The sequence below is a fragment of the Heterodontus francisci genome, chromosome 3, assembly GCF_036365525.1.
Source record: "Heterodontus francisci isolate sHetFra1 chromosome 3, sHetFra1.hap1, whole genome shotgun sequence".
Taxonomy (NCBI): domain Eukaryota; kingdom Metazoa; phylum Chordata; class Chondrichthyes; order Heterodontiformes; family Heterodontidae; genus Heterodontus; species Heterodontus francisci.
In genome coordinates this window covers 169,702,473-169,715,605 of record NC_090373.1, presented here as the reverse complement: position 1 = coordinate 169,715,605, position 13,133 = coordinate 169,702,473, and the positions used below count along the sequence as shown (strand labels likewise).

Below are 13,133 nucleotides of genomic sequence, written 5' to 3'. Positions count from 1 at the left end.
CACTGGGCGGGGGCGTGGGGCGGAAGAAAGGAAACCAGCTACGGCCAATTATAAAAACAGGAGTTTTGATGGAGAAGGCCAGACCTGAAAGGCAAACTCACCCATTTGCTCCACAGATGTCAGCTGGCATATGGATTGTTTCCAGCATTTTCTATTTTTGTTTCCGTTTTCCAGTAACTGCACGATTTTGTTTTTGTTCACATACAGTAAGGCCAGAAACATAAGAAATAGGAATAGATCATATGGCCCTTCGATAAAAGCAAAATACTGCGGATGCTGGAAATCTGAAAAAACAAGAAATGCTGGAACCACTCAGCAGGTCTCAGAAGAAGGGTCACTGACCTGAAACGTTAACTCTGCTTCTCTTTCCACAGATGCTGCCAGACCTGCTGAGTGGTTCCAGCATTTCTTGTTTTTATTATATGGCCCTTCGAGCCTGCTCCATCATTTAATGTGATCATGGCTGATCTTCCACTTCAGCTCCACTTTCCTGCCTACTCCCATATCCCTCAATTCCAAGAGATCAAAAAGGTATCTATTCCAGTTTTGAATATACTCAATGATGGAGCATCCACAACACTGTGGTAAACAGTTCTAAAGATTCACAACTCCCAAGTGAAGAAATTTCTCATCTCAGTCCTAAATGACTGAACCCTCATTCTGAGGCTATTCGCCCCATGTTCTAGATTCCCCAACCAGGGGAAACAACCTCTCCGTGTCTACCCTGTCAAGTCCCTTCAGAATCTTATATAATTCAAAGAAACCATCTCATTCTTCTAAATTCTAGAGAATATAGGCCCAATTTACTCAGCCTCTAATGAAAGGACAACCCTCACATCCCAGGAATCAATCTAGTGAACCTTCACTATACCACCTCCAAGACAAGAATATCCTTCCTTAAATATGGAGACAAAAACTGTGCATAGTACTCCAAAGCCTTATAGAATTTACCAAGACTTCCTTATTCTTGTCCTCCAATCCCCTTGCAATAAAAGGCCAACATGCCATTTGCCTTCCTAATTGCTTGTGCACTAGCATGTTAATTTTGGGTGCACTTGTACAAGGAGCACAAGTCTCTCTGAACATCAGCATTTCAAAGTTTCACACCTTTAAAAAATATTCTGCTTTCCTATTCTTATTACCAAATTGAATAACGTCACACTTTCCCATATTATACTCCATCTGCCACCTTGTTGTCCACTCACTTAATCTGTCTATATCTCTTTGCAGCTTACATTCCCACCTAGCAAACTTAAATAATTACTCTTGGTCTCTTCATTGAAGTCATTAATATAGATTGTAAATAGCCAAGGCTCCAGAATTGATCTTTGTGGTATGCCACTAGCTGCAGCGTGCCAACTTGAAAATGCTCCGTTTATCCCTACTCTTTGCTTCCCGTCAGTTAACCAATCCTCCATCTATGCTAATATATTACCCTCAACTCCAGGAGCCCTTATCTTGTGCATTAACTTTTTGCATGGCACCTTCAAGAATGCTTTTTTGGAACTTCAAGTATACTACATCTAGTGGTTCCCCTTTATCTGCCTTACTAGTTACATGCTCCAAAAGGCAAACACTATTTCCCTTTTGTAAAACCATGTTGACTTTGTCTGATCATACTATGAGCTAACTGCATTAAGACTTCCTTAATAATAGATTCCAGCATTTTCCCCGACAACTGAGGTCAGGCTAACTGGCCTGTGTTTCCCTGTTTTTTCTCTCTCTCCTTTCTTCAATAGTGGTGTTACATTTGCCAAGTTCCAATCTGCTGTGGCCATTCTAGAATCAAGGGAACTTTGGAAAACCATAATCACTACATTCACTATCTCTGCAGCTAACTCTTTTAGAACCCTAGGATGTAGTCCATCAAGACCTGGGGATTGTTGGCTTTTAGTCCCTCAAGTTTCACCAATACTGTTTCCTCTGTGGATATTCATTAGTTTAAGTTCCTCACTCTTGTTAGCCACTTGGTTATCCTTTATTTCTGGTATGTAATTTGTCTTCTACTGTGAAGAAAGACAAAATATTTGTTCAATGTCTCTGCCATTTCTTCATTCCCCATGATAATACCTCCTGTCTCTGCTTCTAAGGGATCCATGTTTACTTTAGCTAGTCTCCTTTTCATAAGCTTGTAAAAGCTCTTACAATCTGGTTTTATATTTCTGGCTAGTTTATTCTATTTTTCCATTTATATTAACTTTTTGGTTGCCTTTTGCTGGTTTCTAAAATTCTCCCAATCCTCAAGCTTACTACTATTCTTTGCCATGTAAGTCTCTTCTTTTAATCCAATGCTATCCTTAACTTAAAGGCAGGTCAGGTCACTGACCTGAAAGGTTAACCCTGCTTCTCTCTCCACAGATGCTGCCAGACCTGCTGAGTATTTCCAGCATTTCTTGTTTTTAACTACTATCCTTAATTTCCCTCATAAGCTATGGATGGATTTTTCTTCGAGGTTTTTTTTTAAAAAATGGAATGTATTTTTGTTGAACACTTTGAATAATTTTTTTTAATGTTTCCCACTATTTATTTTCCATCATACCTTTTAGTCTATTTATCCAATCAACCTTAGCCAGCTCTCCTCTCATACTAATGTATTTGGCTTTGTTTAAGTTTAAAGATTCTAATTTTGGACTGGAGTATGGTCACTTTCAAACTTAATATAGAATTCAATTGTATTATGATCACCTTTTCTCCCATAGGACCTTTTACGAACAGATTACTAATTAATCCGGCCTCATCATTCAATACTAGATCTAAAATAGCTTTGTCCTTAGTTGCTCCACAATATATTGTTCTAGGAAGCTGTCAGGAAAACATTCTACAAATGCGTCTTCCAGACCACCTTTTCCATTTGATGGTAGTTTGCAAGGACAGGAGAGGCCAACGGTAGTTTCGAAAAGGAGGGGAACAGTACCTCAGAATTACACTGTCAGCCAGCATAGGCCCAAAAATGAAAGTTGGGTGTTCAGCAGTTTAGTTTAAACAGGGTCGAGGGAGCCCAGGTTGCATGCACTGCACATTGACAACTTTTGCACATATTGCCCAGATGCACGCAGAAGGAGCAAGACAGGTGCCAGCCAAAAAGATCCAATAGTCATCAACATCAGTATAACTGCCATAGTAACATACTTTAATGTCAATAGACTCACTGAAACCTTCCATAAGTCTTTATGTAGGGCTCATTCTCCATTTTTCTACATGTTTTACACTAAACCCCACGATTTACGTACTTAAAAAAAACTTGCATGGATGACTTAAAAATCAAACCTAATCTGTACTATGTAAATAGTGAATGAATGCTTTGTGAGCCCGAAGTTGATGCAACTCAAATCTGAGGGTAGAGGTTGCCTCAAATCATAAAAGCTCACAAAAATTGTAAAATATCAGATGGAAATAATTTGTCAGTGAACTACCCCTTCAGTAAGGCACACACTGCTCATTACAGTAAAGTGTTATAAATGAACTCTTTATATTATAAAGAATTTAAAAAGTCTCAAAAAACCACACAGACTTTCAAATACTTCCTGAGAACATTAGCACAAAGGCTTTTCATACCAAAATTACAAAGGGCTTCCATGTTGTGCAGTGTACACACTGAATTTAATCCCTGTTGCACAATCCAAATACCAAAACATTTTATGAAACAATAGCCCTCAAATGACACTTTTGAGTACCAGCAGACAAATGTTTATTACATTTTTCTGAAATTCTTCTCTCCACTTTGGTGAAGTGAGAAGAGAGGAACTTCAGAGATTATGCAACTTCCACAGCTCAATATCTGGAGCCACATGAATAGCACCACAGCTGAAACAGACTTTCAACAGTCTTAGTTTTTAAATAAACCAATATTTTATTATGACTAGCTCTCCAATTATTTTTTAAATCTATTTAAATTAAGTCTCAGTTCAATTATGTATCTTTTGCTATTTTGTCTATTTTGCATGAACTATGATACACTTGCAGCTTGGGAGGTAAAAAAATTCCACAGACCCAGCAGTTCACAATCCCTCCCCATTTCACTTTTCTTTTTAAAAAAAAGTGGGGGGGGGGGGGGGGGGGGGGGAAAGACAGGGAAGAGAAAACCAGGCTGCGTCTTTCTTGTTTTCTGACTGTTTAAAAACTCATTTAAAAAGCTCACATAGGACCTCCAATAGTAAAGTCTGATACTATAGTATCAAAATTATGCAAAGGTCCTTGAAATGAAATATGCAAAGGAAAGGCTATCCACCTCATCCCTCTATTATATAATGATTCTATTGTTGAAGCCAATTGTATTTTTAATAGCTAGGTTTTTAAACTGAATTGTAATAACTTTGCCTTAGATTACTCCAAATTACAACCTCCAGTATTTTCAGAACGCCATAGCTCCATTCTGTTTATTCTCAGTCAGTTTGTGATCATCTTAGGAACCAGCAATAGAAAATCTACTTCATATATCCTAAACGTTTACCATTTCAAATAGGGACATTTCCAAATGTTAGTTCTAAATATCCCCAGAAGTCAGTTCTTATTCAGAGAGTCTCTCTGGATCAGCATTCCCATAAATACCTACCAATTTTTGATTTCTGTACAAGTGACATGACCTGATCTTGCCTTTAACATTGACAAGCAGAGTTTGTTTTATCTGAATAATAATAGCAGTCCCAAGCACTCCCATGTACAGATTGAAGCTCAGATAATTGGCACAATCCTCTTAGTGCTGAACTCTGATTCAGAAACAATGTGCAACTTGGAAACAGTCACCATCTAAAAAGACCAAAATTCCAGGCTCAGAGTTCTTTTAAAAAGCTAGGCCAAACGTTTATCAGATGCTCTTCCTCGCCACTAGATAAACAACATCATTGCGAGGTAGATCTGTCTTTTCTATTAATCAAGATCAATAGGAGTTGGTTTTGCCCACTAGTGTATAAACTACCAAAAAGGAGGTTGTGCGGGTCACATTATATCTGACCCATCCACCTACGTCAATAGATCCTGTCCATGATGGGTCCCAAGGATTGTCTGATCAAAACTGAAAGGTCTAACGAAAAAGATTTTCCCCTCAGCCAGTAAGAAGCCCGACTGTGAAGGATCTTGGCTATGAGCATCACTATTAGGTGAAACAATTTACAATGGGAGAGCTCATTTATGCTGCTGGCCATAACTTGATGCAAGTTAAAGCTGTTTAAGATTATTTGAGCAGCAATTGGAATTTGTAGTTTTTTCATTAGAACTAGGTTTAGACATTCTTGTTGATAACATGGCCCTTAATTATAACAATTCTTTTGCAAAAGCGTTGCGATGTTAGAAATCATGTACTGTTGGTAACTGAAAAGATTCAGTTGACTTAAAAGTCAGGCATTAAAAGTAACCAAATTCTAAGCACAAGCAAGAAAGTTTGTCTCTTTTTTTTTTAATTAAGTAGCCAGAGTTGAATGGAAGCTGCACTCCCTCATCCATTCAAATTGGAAGACCAAGATGTAACATCTGTGGAAAAGCAGAAAATGTCTGAATTCAGAAACCGGTCAAGTCCAAGTGGCTTTGACAGCTCGAACAGCCTGACTTAAAAATGTTAAAATTAATTGACGATTTAAACAACTTTATTTTTTCTGAATCAAGTCATTGGAGTATGACGGAAAACCCACATGCCAAATGGAAAATATTAATTTTGGTGTATGGAACTTTGTCGAAGACCTTTTTGCTGGACAGTATTACAAATAACTTTTAAAAAACAGAACAGAACAGCTAAAGGTGGCCACGCACAATTTGCATACGAGAAGCCAAAGGCCAGCTGGGAGACAGAGGTGATTGCCCATTCTAGCCAGAACAATGGGGTGCATCCGGATTCAATTAACTAGAATGGTTTGTCAATGTTGGTCATCAAAAGCCATAGACACCTATTGACTTTGAAACAGCCAAACCCCCCCTGCCAAGTATGTTTGCATAGCCTGAGAGGAGAACTTTGAATTTCAAAAAACCCTTCCAGAAACTCCTGTTTCAAACAAAGATGTGGTCACATGACATGCCTGCCTATGTAACTGAGTTTGTGAATTGTGCCTCTGAAGGCAGACAGTAACTGAACTCCAAGGAAGAAAGCACCTCTCTCTCCAGCAACGTCCCAGGGAAGCCTCGGTGGCAGCTAAGTCTCAAGACATATCCTTACAGTCAACAACCAGGGGACAAGGCTAAAGCCCCACTCCTGCCTTCCAGAACCAGAGAAGCAAGCCCGAATTCTGCACGTGGCCCAGCGAGGACTTCAAGACTTCAACTAAGGACACTGAAACTCAGTATTTGAATGCCATTCATTACAGACTTTACTTCAACCTCCAAACTCTCTTTTCCCCTCTCTATGTGTGTGTGCCTCTCGTATGAATGCAAGGGTGGATGCATCATGTAATTTAGTAATTTTAACCGGTTTAGAGTGACAAGGTTAATTAACTAGCATCTTTCTTGTTTAAACTCAGGAAAACCTGTCTGATTGGTTCATTTGCAAGAGTAACAGGAGCAAGTGCTTACTGAGTTGGTAAGTTAAATCACTTTATTAAAAAGGATAAACCCTGTTGCGGTCAAACCAGATAAGGGGCGAAAGGGGAGCCTGAGACCCTTTCATCACCTGGTTGTAACAGGAGAATAATTGGTTATAAAGGGACAAAAATCCCACTCTGATAAATATGCAAAAGTGCAGCAGCAATTTGCAGCCTGTACCTCGAGAGTGTAAAGTATGTTAGACTCTTGCTTGTACATTTACTGCAAAAGGAAAATCCCATGATAAATGATTAGCTTGGGATCTAATGATCTTGAGCTCTGAATACTACGGTAAAATTCAATGTTGTATTATTGGCATTCAGTATCCCATTGTGAAAGCCTACCAAATGACAGATCCACCTATCATGGTCCAGCGGTCAGCATATACCTTTACATGTTCCCACGTACGGATATGGTCAATCATATAGTGTACTGTTTGCAGACAGGAAGACACTACGCAGGTTCCCGTAATGGCACACACACTATATAACTGGAAAAACAAAAAGGGATTTTTTTTAATTCAGAGCTCTGTTACAGACAAAAATACTTGAGCTGATTACTTGCTCATTTTTGAAGAAAACAGCAGATGAGATATGTTGTTCCAAAATTAGCATATCATCTAGCCTGAGTACACATAGACAGGTCACTGGGATCTTCTAGAACAGTTCTTTTCAGACGGCGTTGAGAACTAATTTAACAGGCTTTCTTCAAAGACAGGAGACAAGATGAATTGACACAGTGGACTTCTCAGGGTCTTTTACAGATGCTGGAAAGCGAGCTGGGTTGTGGTCTTCTCTCCTTCCTTCACTTCAGCAGCAGGCTAAAACTTTATCAGCTGCTCACTCCAGAAGGTAAACACACCGACACTACAACCAAAAGCTTGCGAGTTTTTTCTGCCCTTTCAGGTGTGCTCTGCTGTTCCCTGGGCTTGTCCAATCAAGGGGCGCGTGACTGAATTCTCTACCCACATCTTCCCATTACCAGGGTTTCTGTTCTATTTTTAACTTGACTCATGCGACAACCAGTAAACATTATTGCCAAGCCGGTTATTTGTGTCCTCTTGATGACTATCTTGAAAAAAAACTGGTTCAACATTTATTCAGTTTGACTATGAATTCCTCAAAAAATATTTTATCAAAAAAAAAATCACTTCCATAACAATATATGTTTCATGAACTTGCTATGTCTATTGGCTCATGTGTATTATTTAATCTGTAAATTAATTTGAAGAAACATGTTAGCCTTCCTGCTACGGTCCAAACATATTACTTTCTGCATTCAGGAAGTGATGGGAGTGCAAAGTAGGGTTCCCATATATCCTCCATTGGATAATCTAGGGTATGAACTATTAATGTTGGACTTTGCTAACACCAACGCAATTAAGGGCACAATTCAGAATTCAGCATCAACATAGAAATTGTCACCTGACTGCGAGCCCAAGAGTTCAACAGCTTTAGGAAAGAGGAACTGCAGCAACCGTAATAAAAAGGTAACCAAAGCAAGACAAAAATCCAGCAAAAGAAAAGACAAAGCAAAGCTCTGTCTTAAAAAACCTCAAGGCTGAACATCAAAACTTGTGCTTTTGCATAAACATTGAGAAAAAAGATTTACCAAAAGCAAAAAGGACCTTTTCAGTACATGTACACTTCTGCTATAAGAACAGAAAATGCTAGAAACACTCAGCAGGTCAGACAATATTTATGGGGAGAGAAACAGAGTTCATGTTTGAGGTCGATGATCTTTTATGATCTGATCAGAAGGAGGGAAACAAGGGAAGAGAATTAATAAGGCTCACAAGGCTTCTTGTGGAAGGATGGGGATGAGCAAGTGATGTAAATACTTAAAGGGAGAGTTTCTCTCATTTGCTCCCAACCCATAGGAGGGGCAGCAATTTCTTGTGTGTGAATATGAACAAAGACAACAGATTTCCTATTGCTGGTTGCCAAGACAAACTAGTAGATAATAAATGGAATGAAGTCATGGCATTGTGAAAATACTGAATATTGAACACAGAAGTAAATATATACAGTCACTGAAAGGAACTCACCCAAATCGGCAGCAAATAGACTGCAGGATCCTCAAATAGGCCAAGGAAAAGATCCACGAGGACAAAAAAATAAGTGACTCCCTGTGTAGACCAGTGATTGTACAATTTGTAGAATCTAGGGGAGCAAAAAGTTCCAAAAATTGGTGCTCTTTTTATAACGTGGAAGAAATATTGCAAGTAAAGAAGAATTTTGTTAAATAAAAGACGAGTCTGAAAGCCAATGATCGGTTAGCTGGACCTGGTGTGCTGGCCAATATTCATCCCTCAATGAGCATCATAACTGACTCTGTACTAGAAAACACTCAGCTAACCCAGTCTCAGACCACTTCAAGATAATGAATTATGGAATTGTGGGATATTAACAGCATAGGAGGCCAGTCCTCCCGAAGTGCCTGTGCTAGCTCTTTGAACCTGTTGCTCTTTCTCCGTAGCTCTACAAATGTTACCTTTTCAAATATCAAATTGCCTTATGAAAGTTATTATTGAATGTGGTTCCACCACCCCCTCAGGTATTTCCCAATTGATTCTTTTATCACTATTAATGCATTAAATGTTGTCCGATTTAGGCTTTCAAGTAGGTCACCTGAACTGGGAAACAAATAGCTGTATTTGTAATTCTTAATCTTGCAAAGCGTGAAACTAACAAAAGATCTTGAAATCTATTCCAATCTATGAGATAACAGGTTATTAAAGTCTTACCTGATTGCTTGCGGTGAAGTTTCAAACTGGATGTTTCTGTTATATTGAGCATCAGAAACATAAGCTGCAGCCAGTTGAAGTTGCTGTTAAATTAAAACAGGAAATATGTATTAACTAAGACTAGGAATAAGACTAATTATAATCTTAGAAGTATCTTGCTGTTTTCTATTGGATTTCCTACATATCAAAAAATACCTCATTGTCTATAAAGCACTTTGGAACATCATGAGATTATGAAAGATGCTATATAAATGCAAGCCTTTTATTTTTTTCATGCTCTAAAAAGGACAGTAAAAACATAAACCAGTGCTTCCCTCCCTTTTCACATTACAAAGCTTTTATCGATTGATGCTCAAAACCATTGGATTCAGCACATTTAAAACACTAGCCTAGTTCACTTCTATAAGCAATTCTAGTGAAAAAGTGTTGGTAAATTGATCAAGCTAGGTTTCCCATTTCCTCTTGTCCCACACCCCTCCTCTCCTGAAGAGGAGGTCTTTCCTTGCAATACATTTCCACAAATACCTGCAGTCCTACAGTATCCCAGCAGTTCTTGTATGAAAGCAGGCTACATCAGGGAGGAGATGTGGACGAGAGAAAGAATGTAAGAAATACACCTCAAGAGCCTGCTCCACCATTCAACACGACCACGGCTGATCTTCTGTCTCTACTTCACTTTTTCTCCCTCTCCCTATGTCCCTTGATTCCCCGAGACATCAAAAATCTGTCAATCCTTGCCTTATATATACTCAATGACGGAGCATCCACAAGCCTCAGGGGTACAGAATTCCAAAGACACAACCCTTTGAGTGAAGAGGTTTCTCCTCATCTCAGTCCTAAATGATCAACCGCTTATCTGACACTGATTCTGTTCTAGATTCCTTAACCAGGGGAAAACAGCCTCTCCTCTTAGGTGTCTACCCTACCCAGCCCCTTCAGAATCCTGTGTGTTTCAATGGAATCGCCTCTCTTTCTTCTCAAATCCAGAGAATATAGGCCCAATTTACTCAGCTTATCATAGGATAACCCCCTCATCTCAGGGACCAATCGAATGAACCTTCGCTGTACTGCCTCCAATGGAAGTATATCCTTCCTTAAATATGGAGATCAATACTGCAAACAGTACTCTAGGTGTGCTTTCTTATTCTTCCACTCCAATCCCCTTGCAATTAAGATCAACATGCCATTTGCCTTCCTAATTGCTTACGATACCTACACGCTAACTTGTGTTTCTCACACGAGTACTCCCATCAACAACATTTAGAAGTTTCACACCTTTTAAAAAATATTCTGCTTTTACTACCAAAGTGAATAACCTCACACTTCCCCACATCTGCCATCTTGTTGCCCACTCACTTAACCTGTCTATGTGGCTCTGCAGCCTTTGTGTCCTCCTCACAGCTTCCATTTGCACCAAGCTTTGTACTGTCAAAAAATTTACATAAATTACTCTCAGTCTCTTCATCTGATTCATTAATATAGATTGTAAAAAGCTGAAGCCCCAGCATTGATCCTTGCACCATTCCACTAATTACAGCCTGCCAACTTGAAAATGCCCCACTTATCCCACTCTGTTAACCAATCCTCTATCCACGCTAATATATTACCCTCAAATCCATGAGCCCTTATCTTGCCTATTAACCTTTTGTGTGGCACCTTATCGAATGTCTTTTGGAAATCCATACATATTACATCTACCGGTTCCCCTTTATCTACCTTACTAGTTACATCTTCAAAAACTCTAATAAATTTGTCAAACAGGATCTCCCTTTAGTAAAACCATGTTGACTTTGTCTGATCATGCTATGATTTAAGTGCATTAAGACTTACTGAATAATAAATTCCAGCATTTTCCCAATGACTGATGTTAGGCTAAATGGCCTGTATTTCCCCCTTTTCTCTCCCCCTCCGTCCTTGAATACATTTGCTAACTTCCAATCTGCTGGGACTGTTCCAGAATCTAGAGTATTTTGCAAAACCATAACTGCTGCATCCAGTATTTCTGCAGCTAACCTTTTTAGAACCTGAGGATATAGACCTGGGGATTTGTTGGCTTTTAGTCCAAGTTTCTCCAATACTTTTTCTTTGCTGATATTAGTTACCTTAAGTTCCTCACTCTTGTTAGCCCCTTGGTCACCTATTTCTGGTATATAATTTGTGCCTTCACAGTGGAAAACAGACGGAAAATATTTGTTCTACATCTGTTCCTCGTTCCCAATGATAATTTCTCCTGTCTCTGCCACTAAGGGACCAACATTTATTTTAGCTATTCTCCTTTTTATGAACTTGTAAAATCTCTTACAATCTGTTTAATGTTCCTGGCTACTTTACTCTCATATTCCATTTTCCCCCCTTTTTATGAACATTTTGGTCACCTTTTGCTGGTTTTTAAGACACTCCCAATCCTTAGGCTTGCTACTATCCCTTGCAACATAATAAGCCTCTTAATTTACTATGCTTGACTTCCCTACTAAGCCATGGATGCATCTTTGTCACTGAGTTTTTGTTTTTTAACGGAATATATTTTTGAACATTTTGAATTGTTTCTTTAAGTGTTTTCCACTGTTTATTTACCACCATACCTTTTAATCTATTTACCCAAATCAACCTGAGTCAGCTCTCCCTTCATACCAATGTAATTGGCTTTGTTTAAGTTAAAGATTCGTGTTTGGGACTGGAGTACATAACTTCCAAACTTAATACGAATTCAATTGTATTATGATCACTTTTTCCCCAGCAGATCTTTTACTATGAGATTACTAATTAACCCTGCCTCATTACATAATACTAGATCTAAAATAGCTTTATCCCTAGTTGGTTTCACAACATATTGTTCCAGGAAACTCTTGTCAAAACATTCTACAAACTCATCTTCCAGACAACCTCTGCCAATTTGACTTGTCCAGTCTATAAAAATATTAAACTTCCCCACAACTATTACATTATCTTTGTTACAAGCTCCGATAATTTCTTCTTTAATGCTTTGTCCAATGGCATAACTACTGCTAAGGGGCCTATAAACTACTCCCACCAGCATTTTATGATCTGTGTTATTCTTAATCTTCACCCATACTGATTCTATTTCCTGATCTTCTGGACCAAGTTCCTTTCTCACTACAGTCCTTATGTCAACCACCTCAACCCTCCCGATGTCCCACAATATCTGCAGCTCTATCTCCAGCTCCGCAACTTACAGCTCAAGCTGCAGACACTTACAGCAGATACGGTTGTCCGGGAATGCAATGCTTTCCAGAAACTCCCACATGTTGCAGTTATGTTACACCACCTGTCCTACCATGTCTATCTAGCCTTATTTATTCATACAGTTAGAGAACTAATTACTAACTTAGTAAGGTAATAGAAAGTTACAGTCTCCTAGCTTGGAGACAAAAGAATAACAGTCACCAGCTACTGAAGGTAAAACAAAAATAAAAAGCAGCAACCTCTTCCCCACCTGCATCGAATTCTCACTTGTACCAAATTCCCCACTTTACCATTTAGTTAAACAAAGCATTCTGTTCCCCGATCACTCTGACCTCCACTCTCTCAAAGGAGACATCACAGCAGTGTCTGAGCTCATTGCCAGTTACTTATTTACACGCACAGACCCAGGGAATAGTAACTGGGAGCACGGAACAATTGTAAAGTACTCCCAGAGTTGTTACCCCAAATGGAAATTAATTCTTGTACCACAGACCTGGGACCTCCCATCTGCATCAATCATAACCTCTCATAGCAGTGGGTGGCGGGAGCGCAGGGGTGGAAGGCAAAAAAAAAGTTTGCTCTGGGAATGTAGCATTTGTCTCTATTTGTCAGTCTTAGCCTTTAAAATCAAACAATTTTTTTGTTCCTTTGCTTTATCTTTCTGCCTTGACGTTATCAA

At 39.0% G+C, this 13,133-nt stretch overlaps 1 protein-coding gene across 2 annotated transcripts in view; it reads right to left on the bottom strand.

Annotated features, from left to right (window-relative positions):
- Nucleotides 1-13,133, bottom strand: part of tpcn3 (two pore segment channel 3) — a 65,282-nt gene that overhangs the window by 44,929 nt on the left and 7,220 nt on the right. The window contains exons 2-3 of one of the 2 annotated variants that reach the window (XM_068027529.1): nt 9,251-9,333; nt 8,552-8,666 (exon numbers count right to left, since the gene is read on the bottom strand). In XM_068027529.1, the coding sequence (XP_067883630.1) occupies nt 8,552-8,666; nt 9,251-9,333 (198 nt within the window). Of the gene's footprint in view, nt 1-6,848; nt 6,995-8,551; nt 8,667-9,250; nt 9,334-13,133 lie in introns of those variants that run through there. The other variant, XM_068027530.1, reaches the window with a different exon arrangement.